This window comes from Ranitomeya imitator, chromosome 3, assembly GCF_032444005.1.
Source record: "Ranitomeya imitator isolate aRanImi1 chromosome 3, aRanImi1.pri, whole genome shotgun sequence".
NCBI lineage: Eukaryota > Metazoa > Chordata > Amphibia > Anura > Dendrobatidae > Ranitomeya > Ranitomeya imitator.
In genome coordinates, this window is record NC_091284.1 from 428,099,618 (window position 1) to 428,124,992 (window position 25,375).

A 25,375-nucleotide genomic window follows, 5' to 3' on the forward strand; every position below is an offset into this window, starting at 1 on the left:
ACAGTCGACCCTTAGGAAACTTACTACCAGGAATCAACTCGATAGCACAATCACAATCCCTATGCGGAGGTAGGGCACTGGACTTGGGCTCATCGAATACATCCCGGTAATCAGACAAGAACTCTGGGACCTCAGAAGGGGTGGATGATGAGATAGACAGAAATGGAACATCACCATGTACCCCCTGACAACCCCAGCTGGACACAGACATTGATTTCCAATCTAATACTGGGTTATGGACTTGTAGCCATGGCAACCCCAACACGACCACATCATGCAGATTATGAAACACCAGAAAGCGAATATCCTCCTGGTGCGCAGGAGCCATGCACATGGTCAGCTGGGTCCAATACTGAGGCTTATTCTTGGCCAAAGGCGTAGCATCAATTCCTCTCAATGGAATAAGACACTGCAAGGGCTCCAAGACAAACCCACAGCGCCTAGCAAACTCCAAGTCCATCAAATTCAGGGCAGCGCCTGAATCCACAAATGCCATGACAGAATAGGAAGACAAAGAGCAGATCAAAGTAACGGACAAAAGAAATTTCGACTGTACCGTACCAATGGTGGCAGACTTAGCGAACCGCTTAGTGCGCTTAGGACAATCGGAGATAGCATGAGTGGAATCACCACAGTAGAAACACAGCCCATTCTGACGTCTGTGTTCTTGCCTTTCAGCTCTGGTCAAAGTCCTATCGCACTGCATAGGCTCAGGTTTATGCTCAGATAATACCGCCAAATGGTGCACAGATTTACGCTCACGCAAGCATCGACCGATCTGAATGGCCAAAGACATAGACTCATTCAGACCAGCAGGCATAGGAAATCCCACCATGACATCCTTAAGGGCTTCAGAGAGACCCTTTCTGAAGATTGCTGCCAAAGCACATTCATTCCATTGAGTGAGCACAGACCACTTTCTAAACTTCTGACAATAAATCTCTATCTCATCCTGACCCTGACACAGAGCCAGCAAATTTTTCTCTGCCTGATCCACTGAATTAGGTTCATCGTACAGTAATCCGAGCGCCAGAAAAAACGCATCAATATTACATAATGCAGGATCTCCTGGCGCAAGGGAAAATGCCCAGTCTTGAGGGTCGCCACGTAATAAAGAAATAATAATCTTAACTTGTTGAACTGGGTCACCAGAGGAGCGAGGTTTCAACGCCAGAAACAGTTTGCAATTATTTTTGAAACTCAGAAATTTAGCTCTATCTCCAGAAAACAAATCAGGAATAGGAATTCTTGGTTCTAACATAGAATTCTGAGCCACAAAGTCTTGAATATTTTGTACTCTTGCAGTGAGAAGATCCACACATGAAGACAGACCTTTAATGTCCATCACCACACCTGTGTCCTGAACCACCCAAATGTCTAGGGGAAAAAAAAGGCAAAACACAGTGCAAAGAAAAAAAAAATGGTCTCAGAACTTATTTTTTCCCTCTATTGAGAAGCATAGTACTTTGGGCCTCCAGTACTGTTATGAATAGGTAATTCAGAACCACAATGGACCTTGAAGTTCAGAGCACACAAGTGACCTGACAAAAACCACAAAACATAGGACGAGCGCTGAGACGTGGAAACTCTGCTGACCGCAATCCCTAAACCTATCAAACCACACTAGAGGTAGCCGTGGATTGCGCCTAACGCTCCCTATGCAACTCGGCACAGCCTGAGAAACTAGCAAGTCCTGAAGATAGAAAAATAAGCCTACCTTGCCTCAGAGAAATTCCCCAAAGGAAAAGGCAGCCCCCCACATATAATGACTGTGAGTTAAGATGAAAATACAAACACAGAGATGAAATAGATTTAGCAAAATGAGGCCCGACTTACTGAATAGACCGAGGATAGGAAAGATAGCTTTGCGGTCAACACAAAAACCTACAAACAACCACGCAGAGGGGCAAAAAGACCCTCCGCACCGACTAATGGTACGGAGGTGCTCCCTCTGCGTCTCAGAGCTTCCAGCAAGCAAGCAAAATCAAAAAAAAAAAGCTGGACAGAAAATATAGCAACAAAAGTAACACAAGCAGAACTTAGCTTATACTGAGAAGACAGGCCACAGGAACGATCCAGGAGGAAGCAAGACCAATACTAGAACATTGACTGGAGGCCAGGATCAAAGCACTAGGTGGAGTTAAATAGAGCAGCACCTAACGACCTAACCTCATCACCTGAGGAAGGAAACTCAGAAGCCGCACTACCACTCGTGACCACAGGAGGGAGCTTGATCACAGAATTCACAAAACAGTACCAGCTGGCAACCACCACCCACGGCCTCTTCCACCAGACTTCCACATTTTTTGGAAAATCTAACCAAAATAACAACCGTTATATGGTACTGTAAAACAAGGTAGAAGGTGTATATAAACTTGTTGAGAATTTAAATCTCCCTTTTTTAGGGGGCACGGAACCAAAACTCAGGCCCAGTGTATATATAACAACGCAATCTACCGTAAGTGGCAGAAAGTGGCTGGCTGACATACAACAAACTAACAGGACTGCAGTATATCCACTTTGTGAGAATTTGAATCTCACTTTTTTTGGGGAGACTGAACCAAAACTCAGGCCCTGTGCATAAAACAACACAATGTAAGTGGCAGAAAGTGGCTGGAAGATATATGAAAAATACAAGGACTGTAGTACAATTTTGATCTCCCTACAATGATCTCAGGACAAGTATGGCAGCAATAAAAAGGACTGCTGCACACAAAAGTGTGGACAAATAAACAAGATAACTGTGCAGAAAGGAGCAACAGGATTTTTGCCTTTAAAAAAGCAGTTGGTTTGCACAGCGGCGTGCAAACAGCAATGCAGCTATCAGGGAGCCTTATAAGGCAGCCTAATAAGCTACCGCGCTGATGCACAAAAAAAAAACTCCACTGTCCCTGTAAACAAATGGTGGTGTTGGACAGTGGAAATCGCTACAGCACAAGCAGTTTGGGGGTTAAGCTTCCCTCCCTAACTATATCCCTTCTTCTGATGAAGCTGCAGCAACCTCTCCCTATGCTAAGATCGGCAGAAGTAAGATGGCGGCTGGCGTGCACGCCCCTTTATAGCCCCTGTGACGCCGCAGAAAGCAAGCCAATCACTGTCATGCCCTTCTCTAAGATGGTGGGGACCGAGACCTATGTCATCACGCTGCCCACACTCTGCGTCCTCCTTCATTGGCTGAAAAATGGCGCTGAAAGCGTGATACGAAATGCAAATTTTGCGCTCAGATCGCCAACCTCATGGCCGATCCCACACTAGGATCGGGTCGGGTTTCATGAAACCCGACTTTGCCGAAAGTCGGCGATTTTTTAATTTGTCCGATCCGTTTCGCTCAACCCTATTAACGACCTATTCAAAGGTCATCAATACCAGATTGATTGATTGATGGGGGTGCAACACCCAGCACCCCCACTGATGAGCTGTTTGTAGTTCTGTCGGCAGCCGCATGTGCTCAGTTGTGGAGTGGAACAGAGCACCACTGTCAACTGTCATGTGGCCACAGCGGGGTATTGCAGATCCACTCACATTCATTTGAATAGGGGTAGATATACAGTACCCAACGGTGACCACTATACAATTTGCAGAGCTGTGCTGTGTAGCTCCGGAATTGAGCAGTTACGGCCACCACTGGCACTGGGAACAATTAGTCAGCAGGAATGTTGTATTTCACACCATTACTGATCAGACATTGATGACCTACCCTAAAGATAGGCCATCAATATAAAAGGGGTTGTCCACTATTAGGACAACCCCTTCTTAAACCAAATTTTATGCCTCAATAAAATAATAAAGCCTATACTCACCATCGATGCTGGTGCCATTCCCGCAGTGTCAGCACTTGCTCTCCCCGGGCTGTGATGCGGTGTTGTGGCATACCCTGTCTCCGCCTTCAAACAAACTGAACATGAAGAGGAAGTTCAGGCTGCAGCTGATCCCCGACTTCCTCTTCATGTTCTTGTAACCTTAAGGTACCGTCACACTGAACGATATCGTTAACGATATCGTTGCTTTTTGTGACGTAGCAACAATATCGTTAACTAAATCGTTCTGTGTGACAGCGACCAACGATCAGGCCCCTGCTGGGAGATCGTTGGTCGCTGGGGAAAGTCCAGGACTTTATTTCGTCGCTGGATCTCCCTCTGACATCGCTGAATCGGCGTGTGTGACGCCGATTCAGCGATGTTGTCACTGGTAACCAGGGTAAACATCGGGTTACTAAGCGCAGGGCCGCGCTTAGTAACCCGATGTTTACCCTGGTTACCGTTGTAAATGTAAAAAAACAAACACTACATACTTACATTCCCGATGTCTGGTCATGTACCTCGCCTTCAGCTTCCCGCACTGATTGGTGAGCGCCTGCCAGCCGTAAAGCAAAGCACAGCGGTGATGTCACCGCTGTACTTTACGGCCGGCACTCAGTCAGTGCTGGAAGCTGAAGGCGAGGGACCTGACCAGACACCGGGAATGTAAGTATGTAGTGTTTGTTTTTTTACATTTACAACGGTAACCAGGGTAAACATCGGTTACCCAGGGATTTCGGGATCGTTGGTCGCTGGAGAACTGTCTGTGTGACAGCTCTCCAGCGACCAAACAGCGACGCTGCAGCGATCGACATCGTTGCCGGTATCGCTGCAGCGTCGCTTATTGTGACGGTACATTTAGAGTGGAAGCAAAGCTGGATCCTGAAAAAAGGCATTGCGTTTTACCTGCAGCTTTTTTTTACTGCCAAGAGATCAGGTTTTCACTGCAAAAAAAATGCTGAAAAAAAGCAATGTGTGAACATAGCCTAATAATCTACTTTTCTCTTTTTAATATTTTCAAAGGAGAACTATGTTCAAGCAGCCTCTGATGCCTCCAAAGGTATGTAGACCCTCCTGGTGGACTTCCCTTTGTAGGTCTACATTCTATTGTGATCTGGTTTAGTCTAGAATAGCTCAGATTTGCGAGGTTGAGTTTTAATAACTTCACTGAGCTTACAGTATCTGTACACAATAAAATAGTCATTGTGAATTCTCATTCCTTTGGTAGAAACCGATCTGTAGAAGATGTGAAAAACTAATATAAAACCAAACCGTAGGCAGCATGAATCAGAACCAGGCTGTACGATTGCAGCTAGGTATATTTTCTCTCAAGAACTCCAGTGTTTCAGAGAAAATAAACTTTGAACATTTGTAACATAGCAAGAGACGAGACGAGTCTGACTACGCCCCGTGCTCTCTCTTCTCAACCTCACGTAGTTGATTGACAGGTCTCTCTCGTGTTTACATGGGAAGAGACCTGTCAATCACCTACAGCAGCACTAGGAAGAGTCAGCCGGGGGCGGCGCTGGACTAGTCTCATCACAGGCACATCTTCAAAGCATATTTTTTCGGAAACACCAGAGTATTTCAGAGTATACTATACATTGCTGAAATTGTGCAAGCAGGCTGCGATTCGTGTAGCGAAGAATCGCCTGTCAGGTTCCCTTTAAAGAAGTCGGCTACTTTCTCTTGTTAGTACAGCTTTCTTTGCATAGTGACCAGCACTTCTGTCCATCTGCTGGTGGAGGAGCATGTGACCAGGCATGTCCGTCAGCCTCCTCCAATTGTACACTTCACATAGGAAAGCTTCTTTTCTATTTTTAGGAGGCTGATGGACAGATCTGGTCGCATGCTCCTTAGATTAGAGGTATTTGCTAATATCAGTATTATTATTATACCTGTTACATATTGGGATAGGATCTTGGAGACGGGAATACTCCTTGAAGTGAACATACTGGCACAGTTTGGTCAGATTAATCGAAAAACAAGTGTTTTGTTCTAATTTCAGCCATTGATGTGGATGCATCAGATGTTAAGGCATTATTCAGGCGCTGTCAGGCCCTAGAAAAACTGGGGAAATTGGACCAAGCATTTAAGGATGTTCAGAGATGTGCAACACTTGAGCCGAAGAATCAAACATTCCAAGAGATTCTCCACAGAATAGGCACGGATATCCACCAGAAGGTAAGTCTACGTGAGAACTACTGAGGAGTTACAAAGTGGCTAAATGCACTTTCAGGCAAATTGTAAAACTTGTGCCAGGCAAGTGACCTTTCTGTCGCTCATGCAGACCACCAGGGGGGCAACTAAAGCAAACTGAGTTATGTGAAATATGAATGCAGTTGTAGCTAGAACTGGAAGAGATTATTCCTAGCAGTGCCAGTCAACCTTTGTTATCCATTGTCTATAGAGATGTCAACTTTATTGTACTCCTGCCTCTGATGGTAAGGAGCTTGCTGTAAACTCTTCCTGAAAGGACAAAAGCTAGGAATCTAAAGAAGACCCAGTGGCTAGTATGAAAATTGCAAGATTACAATTTTTTTTTTAATAAAAAGATTGTGATATGAACATGAAAATATTGGCAAACATTTCTTACAAATACATGTAACACAAAAAACTTGATTTAGGCAATAAGTTATTTTCTGATGATAGCTTCCTTTTAAAAGGAACCTTACCACATATACCTGCTGCCCGATCCACGGGCAGCATGTACGAGACACTGGCAGTGTGATTTAAGCCATGTAAGTTTGACGCTTCTCACTGCACACTCATCTTTTTTTTTTTTTTTTTTCAAAAAGTTTTATTGGGTTTTATATTTTGATTGGAAAGGGTAGATAAGGAGGGGGAGGGAGGGTAAGGGGAGGGATACGAGAGTAGGGAAAGAACCCCTATGAAAATAGGGGAGACAAGCAATCACATATACTGTAAGAATTTACAAGGTAATGTAGCATAAAAATAATACTTAAGAGAGTATTGAGTACAATATATGTTAACAAGGGAAACAATATCTGTAACTCTCTTATACTAGAAATTAAATTAGCTTTGAAGTTGCAGTAGACTATGAATTTTAAGCTATATGTATTGTTAAGATTAGTATGGATAAGACAACGTAATAGACCCTGTAAAGTAATAGTATAACCATTATTTGACATAAATGTAGGGAATATACACATTAGTATAAGTGGAGTTGGGCAAATAGATCGACTCTGAAGCTGTCCAGTAAAAATGAATAATATGCGAAGGCCTGTCGGCTCCTGGTCATCTCCTGATGACCCTTGGACTTTGTGGGCGGAAGAGTTCGGTTCATTTACATGCTACAATGTGGATTATCAGAGGAAGAAAAGGAAGAAAAATATTTTCCGACATGCTCGGAGAAGATTTAGTTCAAGTTGAGGAAGTGGGCCCTGAGGAAGACCTAGTCGGGTTTATACCCGCACGGTTCAGAAAAACCGCTGCCTCTGCTGGAGAAGAAAAGGTATACCATTTAGATGCAAAGTGAAACCTCAAGTTAGAAGACTGGTACCAATTATACTGTATTCCTGCCAGTTGCAATCTTTGGGTGGAGTGCTGAAACAGTCTACGTTTTTGTAAGGTATCTTTGCACAGATCCCTATAGAAGGTTAAGTGACCGTATGGGGAGGACAGGAACCTTGGGTTTCTTGCAATGTCCAGCAGTGAGTCTCTCATCCAGTTGGGATAAAATGAAACGACAACATCTGCGGCTATATTTAACGGTAGAGAGGATGGCCTGCGTATCCTGAATGTTTTTTCCACCAAATTTTTCCCTTGGGTAGTGGGGAACAAGTGGGAGATCATGGAGGAGACGTAGCCTCCCAATTGGGATTTTTTAACCGATTCAGGGATCCCTCGGATTTTTAGGTTGTTTTTCCTTTTAAAGTTCTCGAAGGTAGCCAGACTATTCTGGAGTGAGGCTATCTCATTCTTTATATTGACCAGGGGATCCGAAAGCACCGAAACGCCCCCCATAATATCAGAACGACTGCACACTCATCTTTTATGGTGGATCTCTCCCTGCGTGCATGTATAGAGAGAGACAAAGAAGAAGGAGGAATGGACGATCACATAGTCAAAATGTTATAAAATGTAATAATTCAATTTTAGACATGTGCAATCTACAGGTATAATATCTGTATGGATCATACATTTTTTCTGTGGGTAGTGTGTTAATTGGGCTACAATGCCCATACCTCCACTATCATGGTGGGTTAAATCTTTGTGCTAACATTTGTCCTTCTGTTACATTTCTACCCCTGCCTAGTCTATGTACTATACACTATATACATATACAGTACGTACATATCTGTACTATGTCTGCACACCATACCATTTGGCTAACAGTACGGGGCCCTATACTTAGGTGCTGTGTCCTTGCTATATACGGTATATTGCATACATTTCACCTGCCTTACTTGTTATATGCGACATAGTATAATACATTGCCTGTTGTGCCCTTGCACATTGTATGTGTTGTGTATTCACGTCCTTTCCTACCTACCTATTTTATACAACATGTTTAATAAAGCATTATTACATTTTATGTGTTCGTCCTTTCCTCCCTCTTTGTCATGTCTCATGACGATCTGTACCTACTTGGTCAATCATTTAGTGGCACTTATTTTCTTTATACAATTCTATATACTGTATAGCTCTAATATAACGATGCCATTTTGTTCAATAAGCTACTGGTATAGAGAGAGACCTGTCAGTCACTGGCAGCAGGTGGGGAGAAGCTGTCAGGACTGGGCTTTGGGACTAGTCTCCCATGCTTAGTCTCAGGTCGGCTTGTAAAGTATATTTTTCTCTGAAACGCCACAGTGCTTCAGAGTCAAATATACATGCATGAAAATGTAGGAGTGTTGGACTGTGCTGCTGCATTCTTACCCCTGAAGACACCATTCCGTCAATATTGCGTAATGTGAATAGTGTCATGCGTTTCTGTGCATCTAGTGTGTAATGTCATATGGGGTAGTATAAGTACTGTTAACCCCTTACCGACCTCTGCCGTACTATTCGGCGGAGGTCGGATCCCCTGCTTTGATGTGGGCTCAGGCGCTGAGCCCACCTGAAAGCCGGGACATGTCAGCTGTTTTGAACAGCTGACATGTGCCCGCAATAGCGGCGGGTGAAATCGCGATTCACTCGTCGCTGTTAACTAGTTAAATGCCGCTGTCAAATGCTGACAGCGGCATTTAACCAGCGCTTCCGGCCATCGGGCCGGAAATGAACGCATCGCTGACCCCATCACATGATCGGGGGTCAGCGATGCGTCGGCATAGCAACCACTCTATGGTTGCTGATGCCGGCTTGCTGTGAGCGCCACCCTGTGGTCGGCGCTCATAGCAAGCCTGTAATTCAGCTACATGGGAGCGATCTGATGATCGCTGCTATGTAGCAGAGCCTATCAGGCTATGCCAGCTTCTAGCCTCCCATGGAGGCTATTGAAGCATGGCAAAAGTAAAAAAAAAAAAAAAAAAAAGTTTAAAAAAATATGAAAAAATAAAAAAAATATAAAAGTTTAAATCACCCCCTTTCGCCCCATTCAAAATAAAACTAAAAAAAAATCAAACCTACACATATTTGGTATCGCCACATTCAGAATCGCCCGATCTATCAATAAAAAAAAAGGATTAACCTGATCGCTAAACAGCGTAGTGAGACAAAAATTCGAAACCGCAGAATTACTTTTTTTGGTCCTCGCGACATTGCATTAAAATGCAATAACGGGCGATCAAAAGAACGTATATGCACCAAAATGGCATCATTAAAAATGTCAGCTCGGCACGCAAAAAATAAGCCCTCACCTGACCCCAGATAACGAAAAATGGAGATGCTACGGGTATTGGAAAATTGCGCAATTTTTTTTTTTTTAGCAAAGTTTGGAATTTTTTTTACCACTTAGGTAAAATGTAACCTAGACATGTTTGGTGTCTATGAACTCGTAATCACAAGTAATACAAAACCCGGCACTCAACTTTGTGGTGGTTCCCCCATTACACATATGGCTGACACTGGCCTGCTACAGGCGCTCCTATCTTGGTAGATCTATACCTACATAATATCCCCTCATCACCGTTCCGTTCTATGGAATTATAGCGGTCATGCACACTAGGGTGATGTTACATGCCTGCCTCCTCTAATATGGCGGTGGGACATTTGTTCCCCCGGCACCTACATAAGCATTCACGCGTCACTTCCGCCTACAGTATCCACATCCTCACAACCTGGCGGTGGAACGCAAGCCCCTCGGTGACACGCACAGCCTGTTCTGGCGCGTCAACTCCGCCTCGACGCTGATCTTTCCCGCCTCCAATTAATATAAGTACGGCCTCCCCTCTACTACCACTAACATTATACAGCGGTGGACACCGCGATGCCAGCCATCCTTCAGGTAACCGCACACTTTGCCCTTTACAATCGGCCGCCTATATCTACACCCATACCGGGGTCTATGACATTAGATTTTACCTCCCTCAGGCTGAAACCTTGATAGGTTCACATCTATCTGCGCCTTCTATCTACTACATCACCCCAACCCACAATTTTACTAGCCTTTGTATTTTTATTCTGTAGGCAGGCTCTATAGCCACTAGCACTCACTCTCTATCCCAGTATACGGTATGTAACCATCCACCTTCTTTCAGTTACTGTGCCACTATAAGTGTTTCTCTTCAGCACCAGGACCTCTCACAGACATGCTCCTGTTGCCATAAACATTTACACAGGTTGATGTATATATTTTGTATATACTTTGGTTTTATTTGTTTATTTTTTTCGTTACTTTGTTATCCTGATTGTATAAATTGATTTGGTACATGTACTTTTACAGTTACTGATGAAGGTCCTTTTGTGTGACCGAAACGTTTATTGTCTTGGGATACAATAAATTATCTACTTCTTCTCACAACAAAGTTGAGTGCCGGGTTTCGTATTACTTGTGATTACGGTTTGAGAACCTACCCGTGCACCTTCCCAGGTTGTGCACATGTTGATCTGTTACATATGAACTCGTAATGACCTGCAGAATCAAAATGGCAGGTCAGTTTTAGCATTTAGTGAACCTAGAAAAAAAGCCAAACAAAAAACAAGTGTGGGATTGCACTTTTCTTTGCATTTTCACCGCACTTGGAATTTTTTTTCCTGTTTTCTAGTGCACAACATGCTAAAACCAATCATGTCATTCAAAAGTGCAACTTGTTCTGCAAAAAACAAGCCCTCACATGGCCATATTGACGGAAAAATAAAGTTATGGCTCTGGGAAGGAGGGGAGCGAAAAATGAGAATGCAAAAACGGTAAAGGGCAAAGTCGTGAAGGGGTTAATATAGCAATGTAAAGTATAATTTGCATAGTGTGAGTATAGCATAAGGATATGGACATATGCTTAGTACATTCTGTTGGTAGGATAGTAACTGTAGTTAGCTGAAGGTACAAGATTAGATACAATTAATGATTGGGGCTAAACCACAGTGGGAGGGGGCTAGTGAAAAGCAGGAACTTCCTGATACTGACTCAGATGAGGAAACAGTCGCAAGGTCAAGTTCAAGTGCAGTGGGCAGCTTGAGCCAGTAATCACCTATCATTCGAGGCAGTGGGAGGCCATAGTAGAATCCTGTGCCGATATTCCGTCAATGTCAGGAGCTCAAGGCCTGGCATTGGGGCTGAATGGCACATCATGTCCTCTGGTGCACAAGGAAGATAGATGTGGAACCTTGTGAAGGGAAGGTAACGGATCCCGGGTGCACTGTGGAACTGGACAGGAAATCCCTGGGGCTGATGGAGCCAATGGGCATAGGAATAGACCAGGAGAAATGAATGGTACGGATGAAGATGTGTTGTGCTAAGGAAGTAATGAATATGAAGAGTTGTGCCCTATTCCATATGTTACAATATGATGATCTTGAACTGTCCAGCAAACTTCTGTTGGTTGAAGTGAACTTGGGGTTCCCTGAGTTGCGTATGGCAGCTCCTGATGCCTGAGGCCTGGAAACAGCAAAGGCCTGCGGTCTACAAGTGAGTGTGTTGCACCCCATACCTGACAGCACACTGAGACATGGTTTTCTTGCAAAGTGATAGAACATAACCGGACAGTAGCTTGATCAGGTCTACCGCTCTAAGTCACTTTACAATATCATACAGTCAGTGTCTGATACATGCTCTCTGTGGTTTGGGTAATGTGTCTACTGTCAGGTTCCCTCTAATAATACCAGCCCTCAATACACCATCCAGTGGACTGGTTATAGATATATTTGCAAGTGGCAGATTTGTTGCACATATTTCTAATCAGGACTTGCAGAAATCTATGTGCTTGGCACCAATATCACCCATTCAGGAAGTATACGGTGTTCAGAGCCCCTGGGGGATTCATGTGCTGATGTACAGCCTGTTTGACCTGCCTTTGCCATGTGCTTAGGACCTAAGTGTATCACTGTCATTTCGTGCTAATCTTACATGTTCTTTGAGCAGCCTTTCTAATTGTGTGAACCATGTTTTCTTTTTGTTTGTCACAGCTTCATGTTCAGTTTTCTACTGACTCCCGGGTTCAAAAGATGTTTGAAATCCTGCTGGACCCAAACACTGAAAAAGAGAAGAGGGAGAAAGTGAGTTACAGGACACATTTTCTTTATGAAAGTTGGTTTTCTGAAGTCAAACAGGCTTAGATCTAATAGATAGAACTGAAATATGGCACCGATAGGGGTGCATGGGGCCTTAGTGTACCTTCAGTTAAATATAAAGTCATACAGAGTTTTCTGTTCATCATATTTTATAAAATAAAACACATGGCAAACATCATCAAATATTTGACTGCCGCGACCAACAAACTTCTTCCATCAAGCGACGCCACACCATTTTCATTAACACATAAAAGTTTATTAGGAAAGATTTTCTATATAACTTTCATCTTTTACTTTGGAAAATTTTTTGATCGCAGCTTAACACAGGCAATATTTGCCAATAAATCGGGTGTAGGGAGATTATCTGCATTCTGGTCTCCCGGTGCAGGTATCTTCACCACCAAAACTCCACCCGTTCCGCAGCTGCAACTGTAATGAAACCAAAACAATGGGGAGGGAGGGCGGGAACAGGTCCGGGTACTGGGAGACCGGATGTTGCGACAATCCCCCCTTGAGGCAAAGTTAAACCGTAGGCCCGCCCATTACGGGGAGTGGCCTAACCCCTTGTCGGTGTCGCTGGAGGGGAGATCTCTGTAACACCACGGAGGGGGGGGAGTCACGGCAGTCAGGGGACAGCGGCTTAGCCGCAGTGTCTCTAATTCTGTGTTCTTCATTGTTACTTTTAAGGTAGAATAGCTTTGTACATAGAGCACCCAACTTAGCATGGTACAGGATGTCCCTACACAGTTTCCTGCAGCTACAAACATAACCCTTTGCTTGTGCATGCAAGTAATAACAAATGATGAATTAAATAAAAATGATTATTAGAGATCTTGATTTAACAGATGTGCAATTCAATAAGTGCCTAACATTTTATTATGCATAAACCTTTTTTTTTCGCAGGCTGTCAACAATCTTATAGTTCTGGGCAGAGAGGAAGCTGGTGCCGAGCGGATTTTCCAAAACAATGGTGTAAACCTTCTCCTTCAGTTAGTGGCAACTAAAGATACAGAGCTAATTCTCTCTGCAGTGAGAACACTGTCTGGAATGTGTACAGGGCATAGAGCACGAGTAAGTCTTTGCGTGTTATTTTACGATAGGTGCACACACATTAGGCTACGTTCAGATTAGCGTTGCGCGCCGCTGCGTCGGCGACGCAACGCACGATGCACGAAAAAACGCGTGCAAACACACGCAAAAACGCTGCGTTTTGCGAAGCGTGCGTCGTTTTTTGACGAAAATCGGACGCAAGAAAAATGCAACTTGTTGCATTTTCTTGCGTCCGACGCTAGCGTCAAAAACGACGCACGTGTCGGAAAACACAACAAGAAAAACGCATGCGTCCCCCATGTTAAACATAGGGGCGAATGACGCGTGCGTCGCCGCTGCGTCGCCCGACGCAGCGTCGGGAAACGCTAATCTGCACGTAGCCTTAGTACAGTATATAGTTGGACAAACCTGCCAACTTATCCCTTATGACAGATATTGGAAAAATGTAAGAACAGGCATGTTGGATTTTAACATGCTCAATCCTGTGTTTTCACAGGAGATAAGCCTTTGTCAGAAGGGTCTATAAGCTACCTCTTCCCCTCTCCCTATGTAAATTAAAATCTTGCTTTGCCTAAACGAGCAGGCATATGTATGGGGGAGTTGGGTAGAATAGCTGTTATATGTTCAGCCGATAAATATTAAGCACATTTAGAAGTAAGAACAGGGCCGTATTTAGGGTTTCTGCTGACCCAAGCACTTTTAGTGCTGCCTCCCCCATTGGTGAGTATGACACTATCGGCAGTGACTTTGCCATAAATCGCTGATGTGAAAGTAGCCTTTTGCAGCAGATCCGGCAGTTTTTCTGCATCTGCCATGTGACAGATTACTTACGGCAACACTGCGTTCGGCCTCATTCATTCCCTATGGGACTTGCGGACATGTGCGGCACTTGCGGTTTTGCCGCAATCCGGCAAATGTGGTACTTGCAGCAATGGAAAAAAACACTGCTAGCAGTGTTTTTTGTATCACTGCAAGTGCAAAACCGCAAGTGCCGCACATGTCCACAAGTAGCCATCACTACCTGTCCCTGCACCTTCCTAGCTCATCCCTAACCATCCCACGCTGACCTAAAACTACACTATAAAGCTTTAGGAAAACAATTTATTAACTGACACATTCCTATGATAATGAGGACTCCAGGCTACGGTGTAGACAGGGACGGGCAGTCTCCGTGTCTCTCTGGGCACACCCTCAGTCCCTGCCTCACTGCCTGTGCACAGACCTCACTCCACTGGACCCGGTAATCACCGCTCGCAGTGGCATACCGGCAGAGGTGTATCTAGGGTTTCTGGCACCAGGGGCAAGAATTCATTTTGGTGCTCTCCCCACCAAGGACATATGCGATTTGCACACTTAGTCATGTACCCACGAGCTCCTCTCCCTAATGCTCTCAATGTTCAGTGAAAAACAGAGAAGCAGAAGAGAAGCTCGTTGTCACAGGGCCATAAGTATGAAAGTCGCATGTGAGTGAAGTGTCCATGTGACGACTACTGGAACCTACAGAGCTGAGTCCTGGCATCACAGGCTTCTGAATTCTCACAACGCATACTCTGCACACTTTTAGGATTCTCCCTGGCCAGTGGACGGTCATGTCAGCACAAGTATGTGATTTGTATATTTCTGACCACATTCTGACTAGACGTGCCCGGCCACGCTCAGTTCATTTTCATTGACGGTGGCCACTTATGTCTAGTCAGCATGTGACCGCATTAATGTAAATTGCCAGCACCAGAGAATCCTGACAGCGTGCAGTGCGCACTGTGAGAATTCAGAAGTCTGCAGTCACAAAGAATGACTGCAGACTCATCACAAACCTGGACATCCCCTCTAATGCTCCTAACATAAATAGAAACATGAGTTAGTTGGCATCACAAACATTTACATCCAGGTACCTTATAGATGACGTCACCTCTGGAGCTGTCCAGACCCCATGATGAGTTTTCTCAACCACAGCCGTCTCTTTAAAGTCCGCTTGACCCCGGACTTTATAAAAAATATGTAAAAAAAGGCAAAAAAAACCCTTGCTCAAGTGCGCCCCCCCGAATCCTGCCACCCTAGGCACGTGCCCTCAAGTGCCTAGTGGCAAATACGGCCCTGATCCTGTATCATACAGGCAAACCTTGCCCAGCCTTTGCGTATGTATGTTGTGGTCTTCCAATGTATAATACAATTAGCGTTTTATTCTACACAGGCCGCTGCTATTCTGCATCTTGTTGGTTTTGATCGGATCTGCCGCATTATGGCTATGGACAATGAAGAAATTGCTCTAGCAACATGCAATCTTGTGCAGAATATTGTGGACTCTCTCACAAAAGAGGATCGGAAAGAACATGGCAAAGAGGAGGCTCTTGTACTAGGTAAGAGTTTATTATATGAAAACTATTTACAGTTTAATTTAACATTTATATTTTCAAAATAATGATGGTCACCATACAAACATAATTGGTTTCTAAATACAGGGCATCCAACAAAGCAAATAAGTTGTGATAGTATAATAAGTATTAAGATGTACAATATATTGCACACAACCAGGATGGGTTAATGCTCGCTCTCATATAGTTACATAGATGAGAAGGTTAAAAAATACATAATCCCATCCAAATTCCAATTGTGATGATCCAGTAAAACACAAAAAAATATTCTGAGAATGTAAATTGCCCCATTCAAGAGGAAAAAATAATCCAGAATAAGTTATTCCCCAAATAAATCCATGGATCAGTATTCAAGCTCTAGAAATTTACTGTTCATAACTTGTGATATATTTTTCAAGCAAGCAACCAGGCCCTTCAATTAATTAACATCTTGTGTTAGGGGTCTAACATCTTAATGCTCTTAAAGTAAAGAGTCCCCATCTATTGTGATGAGGAAACCTTCTTCACCTAAAGCAGTGTTCCCCAACTCCGGTCCTCAAGAGCCACCAACAGGTCATGTTTTCAGGATTTTCTTAGTATCGCACAGGTGATTGAATGCTTGCCTGTCCAGGTGATGCAATTATCACTTGTGCAATACGAAGGAAATCCTGAAAACATGACCTGTTGGTGGCTCTTGAGGACCGGAGTTGGGGAACACTGACCTAAAGTATGCCCTTTCTTCATGGTTAAAGTTCTAGGTATTTGTACAACACCATCAGCATAAGGGCTGTGATGGACTAATTTCCCCTTGTCTGTCATGACGGCCATTTGGTGTGACGTTTCATCCAGGTGTTCAGAAAAAAGAACCTGCTCCAACCCTGGTGATGAAAGTGATTTAAAATTTAAATAAAGGAGAATTTACACAAGACTGATGGATGCCATGGATCTAAATACTGTGACTTTAACCTTATATTTGGTCACTATATTATATTGCCTTCCTTTGTGGTTATTACCTTAGAGGGTTTTATACCATCTGCAAATACTGAAATTCAACTCTGTACCCCACTGGTAACTGCAGCCCAGCCTGAGTTTGGTCAAAATGTACTATTCACTTTGAATGTACTATAGACCACTAGTGGTCTATTTTATTATTTTCTTTTCATTTTTTATCTTCTGTACTCTATCTCCTTCTGCTCCACTGCTTATGGATAACATCCAAAAGAAATTTAAAGGGGGAATCCAAAGTTTTAGTTAGATAGTCCATCAATATTAGATTCATGTCACCAATCAAAAATGTATTGTCTATCCTAAGCATAGGTCATCGGTTCAAACAAGCTGGATGACCCCTTTAAACATATTATTGTATACGTACATTACACAAAGTAATAAAATGTTTTAGGCAAAGAGTTGTTGGAGTAAATATTTTTGCTTTTTTTTTATAGATACTAAGAAAGACCTCCGGATGATCACTACGCATTTGTTGGACATGCTTGTTAGTAAAAATGTTTCTGGACACGGCAGAGATCAAGCTCTCAACCTGCTTAATAAAAACATCCCACGATATGACCTGAAGAATAAGGACAATTCCAAGACTCTCTTTGTGGTTGATGCAGGTGAAGTTGTTGTCTGAGTAGTCCTTACCATTTACAAATTACTGTATTTTTCAATCTTTATAGTCTCTATAGCTGCCAAAATCTCTTGGTCCCTTGTACAGCACATGGGTCTGATCAGTACCACTACTTCCTTCTTCAGTGACTGGAAAGCCGTGTTCTTGTAGGATCTTCTTATGTTGCATTCCTTGTCAGGGATGAGGCAGTATGATTAGTGATGAGCAAATATACACGTTACTCGAGATTTCCCGAGCACGCTCTGGTGTCCTCCAAGTATTTTTTAGTGCTCGGAGATTTAGTTTTCTTCGCCGCAGCTGAATGATTTACATCTGTTAGCCAGCATAAGTACATGTGGGGGTTGCCTGGTTGCTACGGAATCCCCACATTTAATCAAGCTGTCTAAGAGATGTAAATCATTCAGCTGCGGTGAGGAAAACTAAATCTCCGAGCACTAAAAAATACTTGGAGGACACCCGAGCATGCTCGAGTTACGAGTATATTCGCTCATCACTAAGTATGATCCTTGGCTAGTGTAACTCACTACCATATTTTCTGCAGTGGCATTAAAGAGAGTCTTTCAGTAAGATCAACCCTCTTAAACTGCCTGTATGAACATTCAGGTAATAGAAAATTAGTCTGGAACAGAGATCTTTTCAGCTCATTTCTATATATCAAAAACGTAGATTTCTCAGGAACCATTCATCGAATATGAAAGTATCATTTGATTCAGCTTTCAATGACCTGCATGCTGATATAGATGGCTTAGAAGGGTTAATCCTAATGACAAATGCACTTTAAGAGTATAAAACATGCATAGATTAACACTCCATTTGGGAAACAGACATGAAGTTTCCCGCAGATTTCTCTCTATACTGTTAAAAGTTTGCATACTCTTGATCTAATACTAAATGAACAGGAAATAACAGTATTTTAAACAGTTTCAAATTTTATTTTTTTTTATACAAAGTTTAAGTATTTATCAGTGCCGACAGTTATATTATTTTAGAGGATTCAAATAGGCCACATTTTTTCATTTGTTAGCCTCCTCATGGTTTTAGAGTACCTTATTCTTTATACATGTGAAAAGTGATGGCAAATGTTTTGAAATTCTGTTTTCATAAAATTTTGATACCTTTAAAACTGTATGGATACCGTCAAGTCCTTCAGAGTCTATTTAAAAATGTAATTCTAAAAAAAAACAACTAAATTTTGTATTTTTCCTTTAGGCTTAAAGAAGATTCTTAAGGTCTTAAGTCAGATTCCTGAATTGCCAAATTGCCTTTCTTTGACAGTCAATACCAGGTTAACAGCTTCAATCCTTCTAAATAAACTGTATGATGATCTCCGTTGTGATCCAGAGAGAGATAACTTCAGACAGATTTGTGAGGAGTATATAACGTAAGTCACTATACAGATGAAAAACTAAACTTTTTTATGATAAAATAATCAACTTTATCATAAAACCTATTTTTTGTATGAGAGTTCGTCAGTGAAATTAATTGTATATAATACAGAATAGTGAATATTTGAGCTTTGTTTTATCACAGTGGACAGTTTGACCCCAAAAATATGGAGAAGAACCTACATGCCATACAGACTGTGTCAGGAATTTTGCAGGGGCCCTTTGATTTGGGAAACAAACTCCTTGGTTTGCAGGGGGTTATGGAAATGATGGTAGCACTAACTGCGTCAGAAAATGAAGTAGACCAACTGATTGCAGTGGAAGCTCTTATTCATGCTTCTACAAAACTCAACCGTGCTACTTTTATTATAACAAATGGAGTGTCCTTGTTGAAAGACATCTACAAGAAAACAAAGAATGAAAAGATAAAGATCCGAGCCTTGGTGGTGAGTATGAACAATGTCCATCGCGTAATTTACACCATAGACAAGTACTATGGAAAATATCTCAATATAGCTCTGTTACAGTGGCATTTTTACATGTCTGGGCACCCCTAATCAAAATTGCTGTTATTGTGAACATTTAAGCAAGTTGAAGATTAAATTATTTCTAAAAGGCCTAAAGTTAAAGATGACACATTTCCTTTGTATGTTCGGCAAAAAATAAATAAATAAATAAATAAATATATATATATATATTTTCATCTTTTACATTTTATAAACTGCAAAAAGGAAAATTAGTAATGCAAAAGTTTGGACATCCTGCATGGTTAATACCTGGTAGCACCCCCTTTTGAATGTAAAAACTTTTTGTAGCCAAACAAGAGTCTTTCAATTCTTGTTTGAGGGATTTTCTTCTATTCTTCCAGCTCTGTGAGATTCCTGTGTCGCATTGCATGCACTGCTATTTTGAGGTCTAGCCACAGATTTTCAATGATCTTCAGAGCAGGGGACTGGGAGGGCCATTATAAAACCTTCAGCTTGCACCTTTTGAAGTAGTCTATTGTGGATTTTGACGTATGTTTAGGATCATTATCCACTTGTAGAAGCCATCCTCTTTTCAACTTCAGCTTTTTAACAGATGGTGTTATGTTTGCACCATTTGCCATTGGGGCAACACAACCCCAAAGTATGATTGATCCACCCCCATGCTTAATGGTTGGCGAGTTGTTCTTTTCCTAAAATTCTGAGCCCTTTTTTCTCCACACATACCTTTGATCATCATTGTGGCCAAAGAGTTCTATTTTAACCTCATCAGTCCACAGGATTTGTTTCCAAAACACATCAGGCTTGTTTATATCTTCTTTTGCATACTTCTGATGCTGAATTTAATGGTGAGGACACAGGAGAGGTATTCTTCTATTGCCTCTTCCACAAAGGCCATATTTGTGCAGGTGTCTCTGAACAGTAGAACAATGTAATTAAACTCCAGAGTCTGCTAAATCTTTCTGAAGGTCTTTTGCAGTCAAGCGGGGTTTCTGATTTGACTCTCTAGCAATCCTACGAGTAGCTCTCACTGAAATTTTGCTGGATCTTCCAGACATAGTAACATAGTTAGTAAGGCCGAAAAAAGACATTTGTCCATCCAGTTAAGCCTATATTCCATCATAATAAATACCCAGATCTACGTCCTTCTACAGAACCTAATAATTGTATGATACAATATTGTTCTGCTCCAGGAAGACATCCAGGCCTCTCTTGAACCCCTCGACTGAGTTCGCCATCACCACCTCCTCAGGCAAGCAATTCCAGATTCTCACTGCCCTAACAGTAAAGAATCCTCTTCTATGTTGGTGGAAAAACCTTCTCTTCTCCAGACGCAAAGAATGCCCCCTTGTTCCCGTCACCTTCCTTGGTATAAACAGATCCTCAGCGAGATATTTGTATTGTCCCCTTATATACTTATACATGGTTATTAGATCGCCCCTCAGTCGTCTTTTTTCTAGACTAAATAATCCTAATTTCGCTAATCTATCTGGGTATTGTAGTTCTCCCATCCCCTTTATTAATTTTGTTGCCCTCCTTTGTACTCTCTCTAGTTCCATTATATCCTTCCTGAGGACCGGTGCCCAAAACTGGACACAGTACTCCATGTGCGGTCTAACTAGGGATTTGTACAGAGGCAATATAATGCTCTCATCATGTGTATCCAGACCTCTTTTAATGCACCCCATGATCCTGTTTGCCTTGGCAGCTGCTGCCTGGCACTGGCTGCTCCAGGTAAGTTTATCATTAACTAGGATCCCCAAGTCCTTCTCCCTGTCAGATTTACCCAGTGGTTTCCCATTCAGTGTGTAATGGTGACATTGATTCCTTCTTCCCATGTGTATAACCTTACATTTATCATTGTTAAACCTCATCTGCCACCTTTCAGCCCAAGTTTCCAACTTATCCAGATCCATCTGTAGCAGAATACTATCTTCTCTTGTATTAACTGCTTTACATAGTTTTGTATCATCTGCAAATATCGATATTTTACTGTGTAAACCTTTTACCAGATCATTAATGAATATGTTGAAGAGAACAGGTCCCAATACTGACCCCTGCGGTACCCCACTGGTCACAGCGACCCAGTTAGAGACTATACCATTTATAACCACCCTTTGCTTTCTATCACTAAGCCAGTTACTAACCCATTTACACACATTTTCCCCCAGACCAAGCATTCTCATTTTGTGTACCAACCTCTTGTGCGGCACGGTATCAAACGCTTTGGAAAAATCGAGATATACCACGTCCAATGACTCACCGTGGTCCAGCCTATAGCTTACCTCTTCATAAAAACTGATTAGATTGGTTTGACAGGAGCGATTTCTCATAAACCCATGCTGATATGGAGTTACACAGTTATTCTCATTGAGATAATCCAGAATAACATCCCTCAGAAACCGTTCAAATATTTTACCAACAATAGAGGTTAGACTTACTGGCCTATAATTTCCAGGTTCACTTTTAGAGCCCCTTTTGAATATTGGCACCACATTTGCTATGCGCCAGTCCTGCGGAACAGACCCTGTCGCTATAGAGTCCCTAAAAATAAGAAATAATGGTTTATCTATTACATTACTTAGTTCTCTTAGTACTCGTGGGTGTATGCCATCCGGACCCGGAGATTTATCTATTTTAATCTTATTTAGCCGCTTTCGCACCTCTTCTTGGGTTAGATTGGTGACCCTTAATATAGGGTTTTCATTGTTTCTTGGGATTTCACCTAGCATTTCATTTTCCACCGTGAATACCGTGGAGAAGAAGGTGTTTAATATGTTAGCTTTTTCCTCGTCATCTACAACCATTCTTTCCTCACTATTTTTTAAGGGGCCTACATTTTCAGTTTTTATTCTTTTACTATTGATATAGTTGAAGAACAGTTTGGGATTAGTTTTACTCTCCTTAGCAATGTGCTTCTCTGTTTCCTTTTTGGCAGCTTTAATTAGTTTTTTAGATAAAGTATTTTTCTCCCTATAGTTTTTTAGAGCTTCAATGGTGCCATCCTGCTTTAGTAGTGCAAATGCTTTCTTTTTACTGTTAATTGCCTGTCTTACTTCTTTGTTTAGCCACATTGGGTTTTTCCTATTTCTAGTCCTTTTATTCCCACAAGGTATAAACCGCTTACACTGCCTATTTAGGATGTTCTTAAACATTTCCCATTTATTATCTGTATTCTTATTTCTGAGGATATTGTCCCAGTCTACCAGATTAAGGGCATCTCTAAGCTGGTCAAACTTTGCCTTCCTAAAGTTCAGTGTTTTTGTGACTCCCTGACAAGTCCCCCTAGTGAAAGACAGGTGAAACTGCACAATATTGTGGTCGCTATTTCCTAGATGCCCAACCACCTGCAGATTTGTTATTCTGTCAGGTCTATTAGATAGTATTAGGTCTAAAAGTGCTGCTCCTCTGGTTGGATTCTGCACCAATTGTGAAAGATAATTTTTCTTGGTTATTAGCAGAAACCTGTTGCCTTTATGGGTTTCACAGGTTTCTGTTTCCCAGTTAATATCCGGGTAGTTAAAGTCCCCCATAACCAGGACCTCATTATGGGTTGCAGCTTCATCTATCTGCTTTAGAAGTAGACTTTCCATGGTTTCTGTTATATTTGGGGGTTTGTAACAGACCCCAATGAGAATTTTGTTACCATTTTTCCCTCCATGAATTTCAACCCATATGGACTCGACATCCTCATTCCCTTCGCTAATATCCTCCCTTAAAGTGGACTTTAGACAAGACTTTACATAGAGACAAACCCCTCCTCCTCTCCGATTTTTACGATCCTTTCTAAACAGACTGTAACCCTGTAAGTTAACTGCCCAGTCATAGCTTTCATCTAACCATGTCTCGGTTATTCCCACTATGTCAAAGTTACCTGTAGATATTTCTGCTTCTAGTTCTTCATCTTGTTTGTCAGGCTTCTGGCGTTTGCGAGCATGCAGTTTAGAGGATTTTGTTTTGTTCCAATCTCCTCACTGTGGATTGTTTTAGAAATGTTCTTACCTCCCTTCTGAGTATGTTTTCCTGGGTCCTTATCTTAACCTCCATTGTTCCTATTAACTGCTATTTCTTACATTTCAAACTGAGGAAAGGGCAACTCGAAAACACTTTGCTATCTTATTATAACCTTCTCCTACTTTGTGGGCCTCCACCATTTTCATTTTCAGAGTGCTAGGCAGATGATTAGAAGAACCCATGGCTGCTGTTTTTTGGTACAAGGTTAGAGGAGATTTTAGAAGGTTTTTATAAAGCTATGAAATTTGCATCACCTGGCTTTTCTAGCGATGACAGCGAACAAGCCATAACCCTAACTTGCAAATTATGGTCTCAACCCTTGGTCAAATTTATCTGAGTACACAAATCTCCAAGGGCGCCCAAACTTTTGCATTGATCCATTTTCCTTTTTGTAATCTTTAAAATGTAAAATACACTACCATTCCAAAGTTTAGGGTCACTTAGAAATGTTCTTATTTTTGAAAGAATAGCACATTTTTTTCCAATGAAGCTAACATTAAATGATTCAGAAATACACTCTATACATTGCTAATGTGGTAAATGACTATTCTAGCTGCAAACGTCTGGTTTGTAATGCAATATCTTCATAGGTGTATAGAGGCCCATTTCCAACAAACATCACTCCAGTGTTCTTATGGCACTTTGTGTTTGCTAACTGTGTAAGAAGGCTAATGGATGGTTAGAATACCCCTAAAAACCCTTGTGCAAGTATGTTGGCACAGCTGAAAACAGTTTGGCTGATTAGAGAACCTATAAACCTGACCTTCCTTTGAGCTAGTTGAGAATCTGGAGCATTACCTTTGTTGGTTTCATTAAACTCTCAAAATGGCCAGAAAAAAAAAACGAACTTTCATGTGAAACTCGACAGTCTATTCCTGATCTTAGAAATGAAGGCTATTCCATACGAGAAATTGCCAAGAAACTGAAGATTTCCTACAACGGTGTGTACTACTCCCTTTAGAGGAGAGCACAAGCAGGCTCTAACCAGAGTAGAAAGAGAAGTGGGAGGCCCCGCTGCACAACTGAGCAACAAGACTAGTACAATAGAGTCTGTAGTTTGAGAAATCGACGCCTCTCAGGTCCTCAACTGGCAGCTTCATTAATTAGTACCCGAAAACGCCAGTGTCAACGTCTACAGTGAAGAGGCGACTCCGTGATGCTGGCCTTCAGGGCAGAGTGGCAAAGAAAAAGCCATATATGAGACTGGCTAATAAAAGTAAAAGATTTATATCGGCAAAAGAACACAGACATTGGACAGAGGAAGATTGGAAAAAAGTGTTATGGACAGATGAATCCAAGTTTGAGGTGTTTGGATCACACAGAAGAACATTTGTGTGACGCAGAACAACTGAAAATATGCTGGAAGAGTGCCTGACGCCATCTGTCAAGCATGGTGCAGGTAATGTTATGGTCTGGGGTTGCTTTGGTGTTGGTAAAGTGGGAGATTTCTACAAGGTAAAAGGGATATTGAATAAGGATGGCTATCACTCCATTTTCCAATGCCATGCCATACCCTGTGGACAGCGCTTGATTGAAGCCAATTTCATCCTACAACAGGACAATGACCAAAAGCACACCTCCAAATTATACAAGAACTATTTAGGGAAGAAGCAAAAATCTTGTCTGGACTAGATTTTCAATTTATTTGGCAACTCATTTGATTAATAAAAGTGTGAGTTTTCATGGAAAACACAAAATTGTGTGGGTGACCCTAAACTTTGGAACCATAGTGTATATGTTTATATTTTTGCCTAAAATACAAAGAAAATACAAAGAAATACTAAGAAAATATGTAATCTTTAACATTAGGCCTTTTAGAGATCATTTAATTTTCAACTTGATTAACTGTTCACAATAACAGTAATTTTGACCAAGGGTGCCCAAACTTTTACATGCCACTGTATATCAATTTTATGGAAAAATTACGGTAGATTGTAATTGGGATATTGAAGCCAAGGGAATAATGTAATACAAAGAAAAATAAAATAAATGAATAATTTTAAAGATCTTCCTATTGGGGCATTAAGTTGGGACA

The 25,375-nt window shown here is 41.9% G+C and overlaps 1 protein-coding gene across 1 annotated transcript in view; it reads left to right on the forward strand.

Annotated features, from left to right (window-relative positions):
* Positions 1-25,375, forward strand: part of UNC45B (unc-45 myosin chaperone B) — a 56,232-nt gene that overhangs the window by 18,935 nt on the left and 11,922 nt on the right. The window contains exons 3-10 of the mRNA XM_069757257.1: positions 4,821-4,857; positions 5,806-5,981; positions 12,324-12,413; positions 13,332-13,499; positions 15,670-15,835; positions 17,272-17,442; positions 18,666-18,837; positions 18,987-19,287. Of these exons, the coding sequence (XP_069613358.1) occupies positions 4,821-4,857; positions 5,806-5,981; positions 12,324-12,413; positions 13,332-13,499; positions 15,670-15,835; positions 17,272-17,442; positions 18,666-18,837; positions 18,987-19,287 (1,281 nt within the window). The remainder of the gene's footprint in view (positions 1-4,820; positions 4,858-5,805; positions 5,982-12,323; positions 12,414-13,331; positions 13,500-15,669; positions 15,836-17,271; positions 17,443-18,665; positions 18,838-18,986; positions 19,288-25,375) is intronic.